This window comes from Varanus komodoensis, unplaced genomic scaffold, assembly GCF_004798865.1.
Source record: "Varanus komodoensis strain SLA01 unplaced genomic scaffold, ASM479886v1 scaffold58, whole genome shotgun sequence".
Taxonomy (NCBI): Eukaryota; Metazoa; Chordata; class Lepidosauria; order Squamata; family Varanidae; genus Varanus; species Varanus komodoensis.
In genome coordinates, this window is record NW_025336197.1 from 4,299,942 (window position 1) to 4,316,467 (window position 16,526).

At 37.7% G+C, this 16,526-nt stretch overlaps 1 protein-coding gene across 11 annotated transcripts in view; it reads right to left on the reverse strand.

The window, feature by feature from the left end:
- The window catches only part of NEK10 (NIMA related kinase 10), a 98,182-nt gene that overhangs the window by 64,135 nt on the left and 17,521 nt on the right, over positions 1-16,526 (reverse strand). For all 11 annotated transcript variants that reach the window (XM_044449414.1, XM_044449415.1, XM_044449412.1 and 8 more), the window contains 9 exons: positions 15,508-15,732; positions 12,810-12,949; positions 10,340-10,401; positions 9,522-9,599; positions 9,193-9,257; positions 7,472-7,574; positions 6,930-7,058; positions 6,070-6,207; positions 3,190-3,235 (listed from right to left, as the gene is read on the reverse strand). In XM_044449414.1, the coding sequence (XP_044305349.1) occupies positions 3,190-3,235; positions 6,070-6,207; positions 6,930-7,058; positions 7,472-7,574; positions 9,193-9,257; positions 9,522-9,599; positions 10,340-10,401; positions 12,810-12,949; positions 15,508-15,732 (986 nt within the window). The remainder of the gene's footprint in view (positions 1-3,189; positions 3,236-6,069; positions 6,208-6,929; positions 7,059-7,471; positions 7,575-9,192; positions 9,258-9,521; positions 9,600-10,339; positions 10,402-12,809; positions 12,950-15,507; positions 15,733-16,526) is intronic.

The following is a 16,526-nucleotide window of genomic DNA, read 5'->3' on the forward strand; positions in this document are numbered from 1 at the left end:
GTTGACAAGGCTGGTGATCCTGTCGATGCCCTGGGTGAACTGTGGAATGAGGAGATGACCAGGGCTATTGACACGATCGCTCCCAAGCGTCCTCTCCCACCTGGCAGAGCCCGTTCATCTTCTTGGTATACACCTGAATTACGAGCGATGAAGCAGGTTGGGAGATGTGTAGAGCGTAGGTGGAGGAGATCACGGGGTGATTCTGACCAAACACATTTAAGAGCCCATTATCGGGCCTATGCTGTGGCGGTGAGGATGGCGAAGAAGAAATTCTTCTCCGTTTCCATTGCCTCCTCACAATGCTGTCCGGCGGAGCTTTTTCGGGTTGTGCAGGCGCTGATACATCCAGGCTCGAAGAAAGTTCTTGTGCCACCCACGAAGGCCCGCTGTGACGACTTTGCCAAGCATTTCAGGGAAAAAATCGCTCAGATGCACCACGAGCTTGACTCTGCTATTGAATCAGATTCTACTGGGGAGACGCCATCAACGCTATTGAGTCCACTGTTAATGGATGAATTTCAGTTGTTGCAGCCCGATGATGTGGACAAGGTGCTTGGACAAGTACGTCCTACCACTTGCTTACTAGACCCATGCCCATCTTGGCTACTTAAGAAAGCCAAGGACGAGATTGGGACCTGGATCCTGGAGGTGGTCAACGCCTCTTTAAGAGTCGGCCAGGTACCTGCCCCTTTAAAGGAGGCGGTAGTCTGGCCAGTCCTAAAGAAGGCATCCCTGAATCCAGAGGTGGCTGCCAATTATAGACCGGTGGCCAACATCCCGTTCCTGGGCAAGGTGCTAGAGCGGGTGGTGGCAGGACAACTCCAAGCACTTGTCCTAAATGGGGTTGCACTCCCTCTGAGGGACAGGGTTCGCAACTTAGGAGTGCTCCTTGACCCTGAGCTGTCTCTAGAAGGGTCGGCTCGGCTTCGGCTGATATATCAGCTGCGTCCCTTCCTGGAGAACGACTGCCTGGCGACAGTGACACACGCGCTGGTAACTTTCCAATTAGATTTCTGTAACATGCTCTGCGTGAGGCTACCCTTGAAGACAGTCCAGATACTTCAATTGGTGCAGAATAGAGCTGCCAGGTTGCTGACGGGGACTGGGCATTGTTCTCATATAACCCCAGTTCTCTGTCAGCTCCACTGGCTCCCGAATGAAGTCCGGGCCCAATTCAAGGTGTTGGTGATGACCTATAAAGCCCTAAACGGCTTGGGACCTGGATATCTAAAGGAACGCTTGCGCCCATATATGCCCTCCTGCCCCTTGAGATCAGCAATGGATGCCCTTCTCCAGGAATCCTCTGTGAATGATATTAGGAGGGTGAGTACCCGGAGGAGGGCTTTCTCTGTGGTGGCGCCCCAATTATGGAATGTGCTCCCCAGAGAGGTCCTCCCGGCACCGTCGTTATTTGTTTTTTGGCACCAGGCTAAGGCCTTTTTATTTAAAACTTATTTTAATTGTTAAATTATTGAATTAATTAGAATTTTAAAATTTTTAGCTGAGAATGCACCGGGGGTTTTTAAATGGCTTTTTTTTAAATTGCTATATTATCATTATTTATGTATGTGTTTATGTATTCTTTGTGAGCCACCCCGAGGCTTTGTTGCGATGGGGGTGGCATAGGGTTTTAAATAAATAAATAAATAAATAAATAAATAAATAAATAAATAAATAAATAACATTATAAACCTTCTTATGATAAAACACTACAACTGTGCATGAACAGCCATGGTGCATTGTTGTGTCTTTGAACCCAGAAAACAGGACGGCTTATTTTAGAGCAACAAATTGGCCTGTAAAGTCATTGTAAAGCTGCTAGACCCAAAGGGGTTGTCAAATCCAAAGTGGAGTGCAGTGCTGTCCAAACCTGATCCCACCGTGAATCCAGGGAAGACATAAGCAAGCAGCTTGCAAACAGCAAAAGCTTCTTGCTGTTTTTGCTGAGCTTACCTAGGCCGCTCTCAGTGATAGCAACTCCACCACATGCCCAAGACGCACTTTTGGAGCAATTGTCACTAGCTTGGTCTCTCTGCTCCACTTGCAATCCCTTTCTGAGCTATCACAGCTTTTCCCCTTTTCTTTTCCTTTTCTAAGTTTTCTGTAATCTCTGCTAGTGATAGCCACTGACAACCCCTCTAAAGTGACACACCAGGGAGGCTGACTCATTTGTAATATATATATGTGTGTGTGGGTGGGTGTACCAGGAACATTTTCTTTTACTTTTATTTGGGGGTCAGTAATTTGAAGTTACACACTCTTGACTAGTGTACAAGATACCAACATGGGCATTAACCAAGCAAGGTTGCAAACAAATGATTTTCTAAGATGACTTCTCACCTCACAGTGGTCAAATGGCATGCGCTAACATGTGAAAAGATCCAGAAAAGTCATGAAAAGATCTTTGCTTGTGAAAGCCTGTATTATCCCTTCAGAGTGAGAAACTCTTAATTTTGAAGTTTGGTTTAGATTGACACTACCAGTATTCTCCAAATGTTGCATCATTTCCTGGGACTTTCCATCATTATGTGCAGACATGTAAACTATATTTCCTTGCCACAAAAACCTGTTTTGAACGAAACCCTGAGTTTTGCTAACTGTCAAAATGAAATGTGGTAGCGTGCACTTTCCCCCCATCCAAAGCACGCAGAGTACCAACTGCACTTTGACAACAGGCATCTACCACAACATTGATCAGATAAAACTTTGCATTTTTGCTAGCTGGAGGTGCACACTTGCACAACTTTTATTACTGATTAAATCTCTCTCTATATAGCAAAAATGCATGTTTTTGCCATCTAAATACACGCACACATATTTAAAAGTGGTGAACCAGTAATTGCTGCTCCACTGGGTAATTTTGGAGTAGCTGTCACTGGCAGATTCTGAAATGGAGAGAAAGGGGAAAAAACTGTAGCAGTGACCAGAAAGTCTTCATGAGCAGAGCCAGGAGAGAAGACAGGGTGGCATCAGTCTCCAAATCTCCTGGGATACTTGGAGGGGGAACCCATGATGGACCAAGGGAAAAGGAGCAGAGGGGAGAAGCTACAGAGAGCCCAATCAACTGTTGGCTGGAATGAGAGTTGTTCCATGAACAAACCATGCTGCATAGCTTACTCAGTGGGTGGGTTGCCACGTGATGTGAACTTATCCTACTTGTAGAACATGACCCTGTAAGTTTATACTTACTTTCTAAGAAAGTCTTGTAATATCGGACAACATTAGGATGGTAAAGCTACAATAAAAAATAATGTATATAGTTAAGGTTAGGGTTATAAGCATTCATGTTTATAACATTTCAAAACAATCCTCAAAGTGCTGATCATGACAAATAAGCATCAGAATTACAAACATGAGCACAGCATTCTGTATTGTGCTACCATCACTAATTAAAAACATTGTGAAAGGAAATGGCTAAACACAGCCATACAAACTCTATCTTCTCTGCATTGCCTATTAACACTCAACTAGATGCCATTGCTAAGTTCTCTTTCAACAAGCATTTTGCTTCCTGCTTCATTTAATATTTATAAGAGAGGGCCTACTTCTCAAGGTTTAAAACTATTTTTATTTTGTGTTACTACAAGGAAAAGAGCACAGAGGAACATGAAATCATCTACTGAAATATATAGTGGCCTTGACATATGCATAATCATCACATACTGACACATGCACACAGCTAGTTCAGGCACTCTCCTAAAATAATTTTTGTACATTAATATGAACCTTTATGCAGAAAAAGAACATGAGGAATCAGTCTTTGCACATTCTTAATCAGGGTGGATTTTATTTAAACCAAATCAATTTGAATACTGATTCAAATCACTAGTAATAAGACTAGATTTAAAAAATGGGTTTCTACATAATTTGCATGCATGCCTGGCCTTATCCATAGGTAGTGGGACTTCATTAAAATATTTCCAAACTCTTTTATGGCCTGCTTCCATTATAGGTTTTCTCTTCCAGGGAAAGAATAATATGAAAACCTCAGGCTATTCACAAAAAAATCCAAAGACTTTTAGAATATTTGGCTCAAAAGGTTGCATTTTCATTTTTACTGCTTGCCCCTCCCCTCCTCAAACTTAGCTTCTTTAGCAATTCTATTCCATTCTTAGCAATATTTTTCTATTCATTCAGTTTTTGAAACTTAGTACTTCAGAGGTAAGGGGTTGACTCTGTGTACATAGATTTGCAAAGAACAAAGGGATTAAGGTCTTTTTCCTCAATTCTGTATGTTTATTTATAAGTTTTTGCTGTGAAGAGGCATGTGATCTCGGCAGGCACAAATTCAGTTTTGAGAACTGTAAAACATAGCATCTGTGATAATATATTCTAGATAGAAAAACTGAGTAATAATCTTACAGAAACCTCTGAAAGAAGATGCCATTGTAAGTAGATTCATAGCATTCACTTCCCAAAAAATGTAAATGTTGCATGAATATAGTCTCATTCTACAGTATTAAAAACCAATCCTTAGGAATTTTTCCTGAAAAGGCATTTTTTTTAAAAAAATCCAATTTAAATACAAAATCAAATTATTTAATTTTTAAAATATTGATTTCTATCCATTCTGTTCCAAATATATAAAATCTGTAAGAATTCAAGTAAATGGATGGATTTATACTGTTATGTCTAAGAGTGCCATTTGATCATGCTTCTTCTATAATCTGTATGAGTCAGACTTGTTGTTGCTTTAATAACATGCTGATACCCTGTGCTTGTATTGGATGTATTGATGTATTGATCCTTTTATTTGGCAGTGGGGAACCCAAGCAGCTATGATGAATTCCTATCTCAATGAGGACCACAGCGCAGAAGGAGCAAGTTTTTCCTATTTTTTTCTCCTGTGCTGTTTTCCTACTGAAAGTTGCCCCCGAAATGGTTATCTGAAGCTTGGTTGTATGGGAAGAGTGAATATACAGCAAAACTGGAATCATACTGCAAAATACTTGATATCTCCAATAACAAATGAAATTGGAGCTTGAAGAACAATAAAGGTAATTGCCAACCCTATTATTACCCTGGAACAAATATGACTGCTTCCAAATGTTGCAGTACTGCATTTTTCTCCTTTAAGATACTGCAGACATGATAAAATATCTTCTGTTCTGTGGTTCTTTTTGGGCTACAGTTCTAAAAAGCCAAACAAATAAACCACCTCAACTGGGAATGATATGTAAGCAATTCCAACAGATACATTAAACCTACATGCTAGACTGCCTTGCTTTGACTGAATTTCAGACTACATAAAGAGTTACAGTAAAGCAGATATTTTAATGTGAATGTGGTAACTTTTTCATCCTCGTACTAAATTATTGTGCAGGCCACCAATGCCAGAAATCACTGTCTTCCAAAAGATCACATTCAAGCATTAGTTTTTTAAAGTAATTCTTGCTCATTTAATCTTTTCCCCATTATATGCATTCACCCTAGTTCACATTCACAAGTCTAATCCTGATGAGAGTTACTTTCACTATTCTCAATGGTAGGGGCATCAACATGTGAGCATCCTTTCCATGCAGGAGGCCACTCTCACCACAGAAATGAATGGAAAAGACCTTACATACAGGGAGCTCCATGTACAGGCAGGAGCCCTAATACCTATAAGAGAGTAGTAGATCCTAAATGTGACTAATTAATGGTCCTAATTTTTAAAATCTATTAAAATCAGTTGAGAGTCAGTGACTGGTCCAAAGTCATGCAATGAGTTTAAAGGCCGAGTAAGGGCTAAAACTTAGATCTCTTGAGTCCCAGTCCAATACTCTTAACAACTACACTGCACTGGATCCAGTGGAACTAGTGTAGGTAACCTTAAGGAAATGGCTGACTATTTTTTACCATTACATTTAATGTGAAGAGGATGACAATAGGGCCCATTCTATAACATCATCTTTATAATAATCCTTAGTGTATATTTACAGTTGTGAATGGAATTAAAAATGAAGAAGCACCATAATCAGTGTCAGCAAGCTTCTTTTTTGACTGGTATCCAATATCCTACATTCATTTGGAAGGGAAAAAAAGCCCACTGATTTCACTGCAACTCAATTCTAGCGTATTAAGGCTCACCTGTTCTTTAATTATGGTTAATTCAGACACAATGTTCTTTACACTGCTGTCTCTATCTTTTTTATCCTTGCCAAATGCTGGATTGTGTAAATTGATTTCTTTCATTGCAAGAAGGTTTTGGCCACTATGTTTCCTAACCTATGACCATGGGGGAGAGGGAAGGGGGAGAGGGAGGAGAAAAGGGCAGATGTGAAAAACAACAGATTGAAACAGAATGAAAGTAAGAAGTGTTAGTTCACCAAAAACTAATTGCATTGAGTCTATTTTAAGAAACTCATTCTTCAGTATCTCATATCAGCATTAAAGTAGTTGAGCCTCTGTTGTGTTGTAAAAATAAAGTTACATAAGACATAGGGGTATTTGAAAGAACATCGTAACAGACCCATGTAGAAACTGGGACTCTCTAAAGTTTATCCAAAACCATCACAATAGATGAAATAAGAACATTTCATATTTACATGGCGCACAGAAAAAAGTGCCTGCCACTTATTATCTCAGTAATTACGACAACTCTGCACATTTGGGGAAGGGAGTGCATACTATGGAACACTGGCATGTAGTAAGTGCAGGCCTGAGGTGAGATTTGATGTGGTGACTTCCTCTCTCATGCTGCTTCTGCTTTCCTCCTCGTCCCACCCCCACAGCTCCATGCTGCCCAATAGCTGCAATATCTGGCCACTGTGATACCTTTCTCAATAACTGCTACTTATTAAAAACAATGGGAAACAATGATTAATAATTCACGCCAACATGTGACTCTTCTTTATAAGGTAGAAAATGAAGCACATTTGCCATAATGCTGTATGGGAACAAAGCATATAAATACAAAAAATATGTCATACATATCAGAGCAAATTTACCTTATATACACTTCCAAAAGCTCCACTTCCAAGATGGTCTAGTATTGCATAATTTCCTATGTACTTTGTAGGTGCTTTGTTCTGATTAATGTTTTCAATATTTTCAGTTATTTGCTTAACTTCATCCTCCTAGTTATAAAATAAATTAAAAGGCTTACTTTGATTGATATAATTTTTATATCAAGAATTCTTTATATATAATAAGACTATAGTCTAACTTGGGTGCTAAAGACATATAAAAATACTTCCTCCCTTATCTCTTCTTAGTTTTTCAGATCAAAAATAACACTTTTTGTAACTATTCCATTAATGTGTTAAGTTCAGACAGGAAGGACACTTGTTAATTGTCCCAGTTTGTTTTAACCTTCCTGTGGAAAAATACCTAAGTTCAAGCATTCCCCACTGAAACAAGCAAGCAAAGAAATGAACAAACTGAAAAACAAAAACTTTGCAAGGTCTTTCCTGAATCCAGTTTATGCTAAAAGTTTTAACAGACACCATTTCAGTCTGAACAAGCAAGTAATCAAACATTTACTACTTACAAGTAAAGCATTTAGCTTCAGTACCAGCTCTTCATAAGCATGGATATCACGAACATAATGCCCAATGTCAATGAAATGCTCAAATAAGTCTGTAGGGAAGAGTCTAAAAATACAAAAAGGAATAACATGTGAAATACTAAAGAAAATACATACCTAATTTTGTTTATTATGCTTGATATATATGCTAGCTTCATTTCACTTAATATTAAATGCATGCAGGGATAATATAACTACTATGTAACAATTCTTTTCTAAAGCCACAATTAAAAATTGCTGTTTATTAATCCTTAGACAATTCTGTGCTTAAAGAAAAGGGTTCTGACTGGTTCTCTTTTAGTTAGATAACTCAAGCAATTTGCTAAAAATGCAGTCTTTTCTCAACACTATTTTGCTCTAAGAAACTGGTCTAACAAATAATTATTAAAAACATATAGTTATGCAAATGCAGACTAGGGGTATATATATTTTGGGGGTCAGCTAGCTATTCAAAATTGTCATCTTCTGAATCTCACAAAATACCTTTGAGATACAGAAGTTACATGCAGAAATAAGTTGAGTAAGATCTTATATACTGATATATGGGTTTGAGACAAAGACTTGGATATCAGAGAGTGCTCTAGCTTATTACCATTCTTGGATTCAGTTTTAAAACCAATGGAAATGATGGTAAAGAAAATACTATAATATTTTAGATATGTATATCTAGTTTCACTTGTGTTTCCTCCCTAAAAGTATTTAATGAATCTGAATGGAGCTAAATGTGGAATGTTGCCTTTATAAGGCGATTCTTCTATGCACTTTTTGTAGAGAAAAGCCCCATATATGGACCATCACATTTAACTGTTGCTCAACATATGTACAGCCCAGGTCACGTGAAGAATCTCTATCCTACATCCACCTATAATATTTTAAATAAGTTTGAGGTGGTATTAATGCTATCTTTCCTGAGCTTTGCTATGGATTAATACTCCACACTGCATTAATAATGATATATATGAAAATCCTTGATCAGGCCTTGGCTTGATCTTTACAGCTGCAGGACAGTAAAGTTATTGTTCTCTTGATATCCTGCTCACCCTAGTCAGTCAGGACTCAGGGATGAAACTCTGTTTTCTGGACAATAATGATGGTTCAATAATTATACTGGGCTTTTCAGCTGTACCAAAGCAGATACCATCTAGTTCCAATGCATTCTAATTCCTCCCTTGTAATGGTTTCACTGTCCAGATCAATGCTACACAATGCTACCGCTCTGAAGGCCACAGAGCGGTAAATTTATCCAACATCATGATGTAACTGAAAAACTTCCAGGCATACTTCAATCCCTCTTGCCATGCAGACTTTGGAACTGTGCTTCTTTCTACTGTAAAACAATTTTAGCTGATTTGGTGACATTTGACAAAGTCTGGGACACACATCCTTTAAGATATATAAATGAACTAATTAAAACACATGTTACACTCTAGTGAGGAGGTGATAGAAATGTCTCTAGAGATCTCTGTTTGGCAGCTGAGCATTTAAATTGGTCTTAAATTCTTTGCAGAGACATGTGTGGATAACAGTGCGTTTGTCACTCCATCTCATTTTCCATTCTTCCAACTAGAAGTCAGTGAATATAATGTAGATTTAAACTTAATACTAAGTATTAACCTGCAGGTTTTTCTTGTAACTCAAGTGAACATTTTTGCAAAATAATATTATCCAATATTTCATTTGCGTACCTTTTGAAGAGATGCCTGTTCCTTTCCATACTGAACAGAAATCTCAAGGCTCTGAAGGCGTAATACTGAAACCCGGGAAACGCATACATTAAAGATAATGCCATGCAGAATCATTACTAATCACATTTAGTTTCTTTTGTTTAAATAGTATATGCTAGTAGCATACTAAACAAGCAACTGCCAAGGCAAGCTTTAAAAAACCTGAAAACATTTTTAAGAAAAAGAGTAAGGCTACTTTACAACAAATATCTAACAAATTATCATGTCCCTCTTTCAAGTGCTGCCACCTTTTCTACTAAAATGGCAAATAAAGAAAGAAAAATGATTACCTGTAACAAATTAGGCTTTGCTACATTCCTTTGTTTATTAGGTAGAATAAGTTTTGCTATTGTGTAGACTCCATTTTCCTGAGAAAGCACACAGTAAAGAATATAGAGTCAAATAAAGTATTAAGAAATTAATGGCAAATCAAGTTCATATGAAGGAAACTACTAACAAAATCTGCAAACCAATCAGTGGAGATAGGCATTATGTTGTTTGTAAGAGGACCTGAAACCAAGACAGGGGCTAACTCATCTACTCCTCCTTAAAGATCTTCTGCCTCATAGTATTTTATCTACCAATGTTAGAATGATAGGTTTAAGAGGGACACCAAAAACATCCCCACTATGGCTATATTGTCTCTGATCACCTTTGTTCTTCATCAGTTCTGCCCACTGCCTCTAATTCCTCTTACTATTATTCAATGTTGGTAACATAGTTAGCTTCAAACTTTATTCTGATCATATTAATATTGCCTTCTTACTCTTTTTCCATTTTCAAGTTGGCTTTTATCAGGCTAGAACTTGCCTCCTTGTTTATCATTCTAAAATCTCCTAGGGAAAAGGTAGAAGATGTCCTCAAATCTTCTGAGGCAGGTGGCATTCTCTCTTTGAAAGTTAAATAAAAATACTCTATACTTTTTCAAATCTACACAATGTAGCCATTAGCAGAATATTTATATTCCTACACAGACTCTAAACATTAGCAGAATATCACTCAAGTAATTGACAGATAAGCATTTGCATCCACAACCAAATACGAGTATGTGACAGTATTGCATAAAAATAAATGAATATACTACTAAACAAATTCAAATTTCTTTTACCTGAACCACTTGATGAGCATTAGTATCATTCAGGACCAATTCAGTAATAGCAGCACAACAAGCTGGAAAAATCCCCACAAATATTTACTTTACAGTTATTGTTTAAAATATAATAAAGTTAGCTTTTTGAATTTTAAGTGGAATTCTAAACCATGCCACTAAACCATTCACATATTACATTTCAGCTGTATTTTTAAAAGTGAAAATAAATGTTTCAGCACAGCCTGAAGTGTCTGATCCTGCCTAATCTTGGAAGCTAAGCAGGGTCAGGCCTGGTTAGAATCTGGATGAGTGACTTCAGTACATGTATGATTCTATGATTATTGTTGTAAACCACCCAGAAAGCTTTGGCTATAGGCAATACAGAAATGTAATAAATGTTGATGTTGTTTGCAAATCTCCAGATCATGGAAACATGCTAATCAGTGAATTCACTGTAGCTCTTTTATCAGTAAACATTTCACTGCATTTCCATATTTGTCTTTATGTAGTATGTGAAATTGCTCCAAATACGTTCCCCCAGTGGCTTCCCAATTTGTGGATCACCATGAGGGAGCATATTAGACAATCTGCTCTCAACATGTCCCTCAGCACTTAGTGAAAATGACTATGAAAATCTTTGGATTTGAAATTAGGTTAAGTGTATCAATGATTTTGGCAAAACAACTAAAAGCCTGACAAAACTCTAACTTGGCATCTAGTACATCCAATTAACAAAACTGTACCCACTGTATTCTTTCCCACTCTGAAAATCCATGGTACCATGTTTTGGGCCTCTAGGACTAAAGAATGTGCTTGTGGTTACCAATTCAAAATGGCTGCCAAAGGTCACAGGCATATTCACAACATAATAAATAATAAATTAAATGTTTACATAGTGCCCTGCATCACCATGAAGCACACATACGCAGCTCCCCTCTCCCACTCTCTCCTTCCCACGCACATACACAGCCACCCACACACATAAACTGGGCAAAATATAATGACCTAGATCTTTGTTGGTAATATCTAAGTTCCAAAGCATTTTTTCAACATTTTTGACAAGCCCAAATATCAAGCTACTCTGAGTAAAATTTTGAACTAACTCAGCAGATGCCTGTAAGCCCAATATTATTTTAGGTATTTTGCGAAAGAGGATAGAACAGATTTACAACTTTATTAAGAGATGCTAGATTGCATATTGTACAATAATGAAAGCAATAAATCACCTAGCCTTATTTAATGGTTTTAGAAAATTGGGATAGTTTTAGGTAGATGAATTTATACAAAAATGACCATTCTTTATTAATTTTAAAACAATTTAAAGATCAATCTTATGTCTTTTTCTCAATGATACTAATATTAACTTTTTTCTAGCTAACAGCTAAAAGACCATATTATTACCAGGTGTTTTGTGTTATTTTAGAGAATCTATTATTATAGATTATCTGTTCAGTGTGTTTTTTTTTTAATTGCCAAGAGAGAGAGAGAGAGAGAGAGGGAGGGAGGGAGGGAGGGAGGGAGAACGAGAACATGCTAACAGTTTCCAGGAGCCATGGAATGTTTAGCATAGTTAAATATCAGCTGAAGTGGGGAAAAGAGAAAACAGGTGTTAGAACTGACCTTCTTAAACCCATGTTACAGGTTATACTGATGCTAGGGGGGTGGGGATATGTGCCTTGAGATTACGGAACTGTCTGATCTGCTGTATCAGATGGTTTTGAGGACGGCAGGAAAAGGAATAACTTTTCAAAATGTATTTAATTAGTATATTTTTATTTTGCACTAAAAGCAATGTTTTCTGGGTGATCATTTTTCTCTTTATGAGCTATCTGAAGCTTTTTCCTGAATCTACTATTCAGTGTAAATAGTAGTAATTAATAATAACTTCAGATTTAAGTTTAGGCCCTTAAATCTTACAGTGGAATCAAATGGGGATGCCTGTAGCACACAGAATTATAAGCACCCTATGCACTGCAGGAGAACTGTGTCTGTGAAGGCACCACCAGTATAGGTTGTATCTTGGTGGCACCTGTATCCTTCCTTTCCTGATCTCCCCCCACCCTGAATGGCCCTTAAACTCCTTCTCAAAGGTCACTCTTATCATCTTGAAGAAGCAGCTTCCATGCTTCTTTATATTGTAGCAGCAAATGGGGAGGGAGATCCAGACAGATCCGAAGCAGGAGCTCAGATTTGAGAATCTGAAAAATCCTATGACCCTCTAAGGTACTGTCTAGGGTTTGTAGGATTGCTCTAATTAATGTCTTACAACACAATAAGGGAATGATTCAGGATGGTAGAAGGAAAAAATGCATTTTTCCTTCCTCCTCCTAAAATCTCACCTGCTAGTACAAGCACCCTTGTCAGGAGTTGTGGCATATACTGAAACACTTTGATATACATCTAAAGTCTATACTTTATTTTATACAGTGCTCAGCCATATTATTGCTCTGGGTGCAAATAATCACAGGATGATTTATAATGTATGCACCTGCTTGAAGGGAAAACGTATTTTCTTGTATCTCCTGAGGGCTTAAATCTTCTGACATGTGAAGCTGCTGGATTCTTCCTGATGCATTGGCACTAGATAAACTTCCAATGGAAGAACGATCTGAAAACAAATTTCTCTCCCTGGAAAGGCAGAACATAATGCAGTGAACACTTTAAATGTATCTGTTGCATAACTGGTGATAAGAAGCTATTTATTGCTAAATTAAGAGCATAAATGTTCCATACATTTTTTTAACCAAGCCTTCTTACCCCATTCAGTACCACTGGAAGAAATGTGTGAATCATTCTTGGTTGTGTATAATTACCACATTACCAAAAGGAAACATATTTTTTCAGCCTATAATTTTGAAGTAAGAAGCAAGCAGGTCCAGTGGAGCAACAACAGAGAGCAACTCTTGGAAGAGAGAATAAAATGTTTGTGATCAACTTATTTTGCTTTTTAAAAAGAAGTGCTAGAATTTTACTACATATATATTCAATGACCAAACAAATGGCAGTTTAAGGCAAATGCTGAGACTATTTCATGTCAGCTAAAGTTCTAGAAAGACAGGAAATTGAAAACTTAGGCTGATTCTGTAACAGATGTGATAATGTACAGTGGCACAAATTGTGCTTTCTTAAAACTTACCCTCTGAGCACTAACACATCTCTTCAATCTTTTGGCCCCAAATCCAGATAAGGAAATTTGAATGCAGGGACCAGCAGAGATGCCCCACATGCTCCTAGTCCTGTATTGCTTGACAAAGCATCTTAACCTTATTGTAATACCAGAGGAATCCTCCTGTTTGTTGACACCTTCTTGTTTATTGCTTATAGGCAAATTTAATTGGTGACCATGTAAAACATTATTACTCACCATGGGGCACATCTGCTAAGGCCTAACTTTCAATTTCCTGAGCCAACATTAGAGAGCCTTAATCTTAATCTGGCCTTTGTTCATAATTGAATTTCCCTGTTTTTTTTTTAAGGACCTTTATTATTCTTATACTGCTTTGCTATTACACTGCATCATGGGAAGCTGCTACTCTCCCCACGACTACTCCTCCATAGTATCATGTTTTTTTCTCTCTCCCACCTCATCAGTAATCTATCAATCAGCGGGAGCGATTCAGTCAACCTTCAAAATTATCTCACTCATAATTCAGTTGACAGTTTCTTATTACCCCTCTGTGACTGTCAGAATGCTGACAGAAACAGCAGAAATTAAATCACTGTGATTCTGGCAGCATTCTAGCTTCAGAATGAAACTGAGCATGCCTGACCTAACCTTGCCAGCAATTGCTGGCATGAGCTTTCACAGGGAAGAAAAGCTTACTATAAAAGTTAGTGCTCTAATTTCATCAAACCAATGAAAGGCACAACTCTCAACAGACCAGAATAAAGTATGCCAGCAATTTCGTAATTAGAAAAAAATATGATATATTGCAATGTAACTCAGAGTAAAAAGTACAAATGTGTACTTGTTTCTGCAGCAATTTGTATCAGATAAATTTGAAATTCTGCATGATTGCTATTTAGATCTATAAATGTTATTTTCAGAACTAGCAGAATGTTGAGGCTTATAGTAGTGGACTTTTTTGTGACTTACAGTGGTACCTTGGCTCACAAACGCTTCAGTTCATGGCCAAATTGGGTCATGAACAGAAATTTCAGGAAAAAAATGCCTCAGTTGGCGAACTCCGCATTGGGTGATGACCATGATCGCAGCTATGTTGCCGCAAGATCACGATCGTGCCTGTCTCCCCCCGCATGAGCACGCCTGCAAACAGGCCCATCTCCCCCCCTCCAGCACGAGCGTTATCGCACGATTATGGTTTGGACTCTCCCTTCAAACAATAACCTCCCTCCCACATAGGTTAGTGTTCTCTACTGTACTGTACTTTAATTTGTTTCAAATTTTTGTGATAAAAAATTACAGAACAGATTAACCTTATTTACATCGAACTTTATGGGGAAATTTGACTTGGGTCACGACCAATTTGGGTCATGACCAGAGTCCTGGAACGGATTAAGTTTGTGAGCCCAGGTACCACTGTACCTTAGCTAATCATAAAGAAAATTTGCTTACAAGACAGTGATAGCCGCCCCGAGGCTTCGGCGAATGGGGCGGCATAAAAATGTTTTAATAAATAAATAAATAAATAAATAAATAGTAATACTTTTGAACAGATTAACATGTTTACATTAACTGCTATTAAAAAGCACACTTACACTGAAAGATCAAATTACTGCAAGTTATATTTGTTTTTACTATATATTCAGTTTATTGTCTGCATTAATATGAAATAAACATGATTAGCAAAGCTTTAGATAAATTAAATTCACTGATACCTTCAAACATCCAAGACCTGACTTCTACATTTCAAAAAATGATCTATGCATTCACAAGGATTCCTCATTAACACTGTAGCCTAATTTAGTCAGGATCTAAATTATCCCACAGAATCATTTGAAAATGCAGCCGACACTAAATATTTTTCCCCTGTGGGAACAGCAATGTTGACTTACTTGAAAAGTTATACCCTACATTTTTATGATGTTAAAGGTCTAATGTTTATCTTAGTGAGTACTAATTTTACATGATACTGAGCAGACAAATTGCTTCGTAAATAAATGGTATTTTTAAGAACACAATGATGACCTGAGTGGATTTATGAAATTCATTCTCCATAACCTACCCTTGTAAAATATGAAGGAGCTGTTTGATGCCACCCCAGATACGGATTTCCACACTGGTATCAGGATCTTCACAAACCTGGACCAGAATCCAAACTACACTCCAGAGCAGCTTTAGGTGATCTGAATGGAGTAAACTGAGCAGGATGGGAATACCTTCATACATTCTGACTTGCTCTTTGACTTGGGATTCTACACAGAGCAGACGGAGTAACTCTGCTGTCAGCCTGCAAGAGAATCAACAAATTATCACCTCAGTCAGTATAGCTGTCAGTATAGCTCAGTTTGCCTGTTAAATTATCTATACAATAAAATATTGCTCCATTTATTCAATGTAATACTTAGAAATTGATAGCCACGTGTGCATGTGTGTGAGAGAGGGGAAATGTGTGCGTGCACACACACGCACACATGCGACATGTGTAAAGTGCCTCCTTAAATTTCTTACACACCAAAACAGGTGGTATAAAAATCACATTTTATTAAAATAAAAAGCTATAGCATTAAATTGAGCCTATGTGGATTCATTAGTCATCCTTCACTTTAACAATCCTATAATCTATTCTTTATACTTATAGTGGCTGTTTGCATTTTCTGGCTTTCATTAAATTGTATTTTTCTCTCAAGGCTAATATAAACAACAGTAATGCAGATGCAATGACAAATGCCAAGAAAACTAGTTGTTCTGCTGTCTTGCTTTGCTTCCAAGGGACTACAGTTAAAAAAGATGAAAGACATTTGTCTAAAATCCTAAAGGGATGTGCCAGTCAGCATAGAGAATACAGCTCTACGTATCCATGCTACATCTGAATAAACCCAAAGACTTCACACTCAACTAAACAACCAACCTGCTTTGCCTCCTGTAGTTCTTCTACATGCAATACTTAATCTGCTTTTGAGCACCTCTCACACTTATTTCTGGTACTATCCAATCATTTGTCATGCAGAAGAGGAAGCAGAGAACCAGCATTTGTAATGAGAATGAGCTTTCTGGTAATTGCTGTAAGGTTAGGAAAGTCAG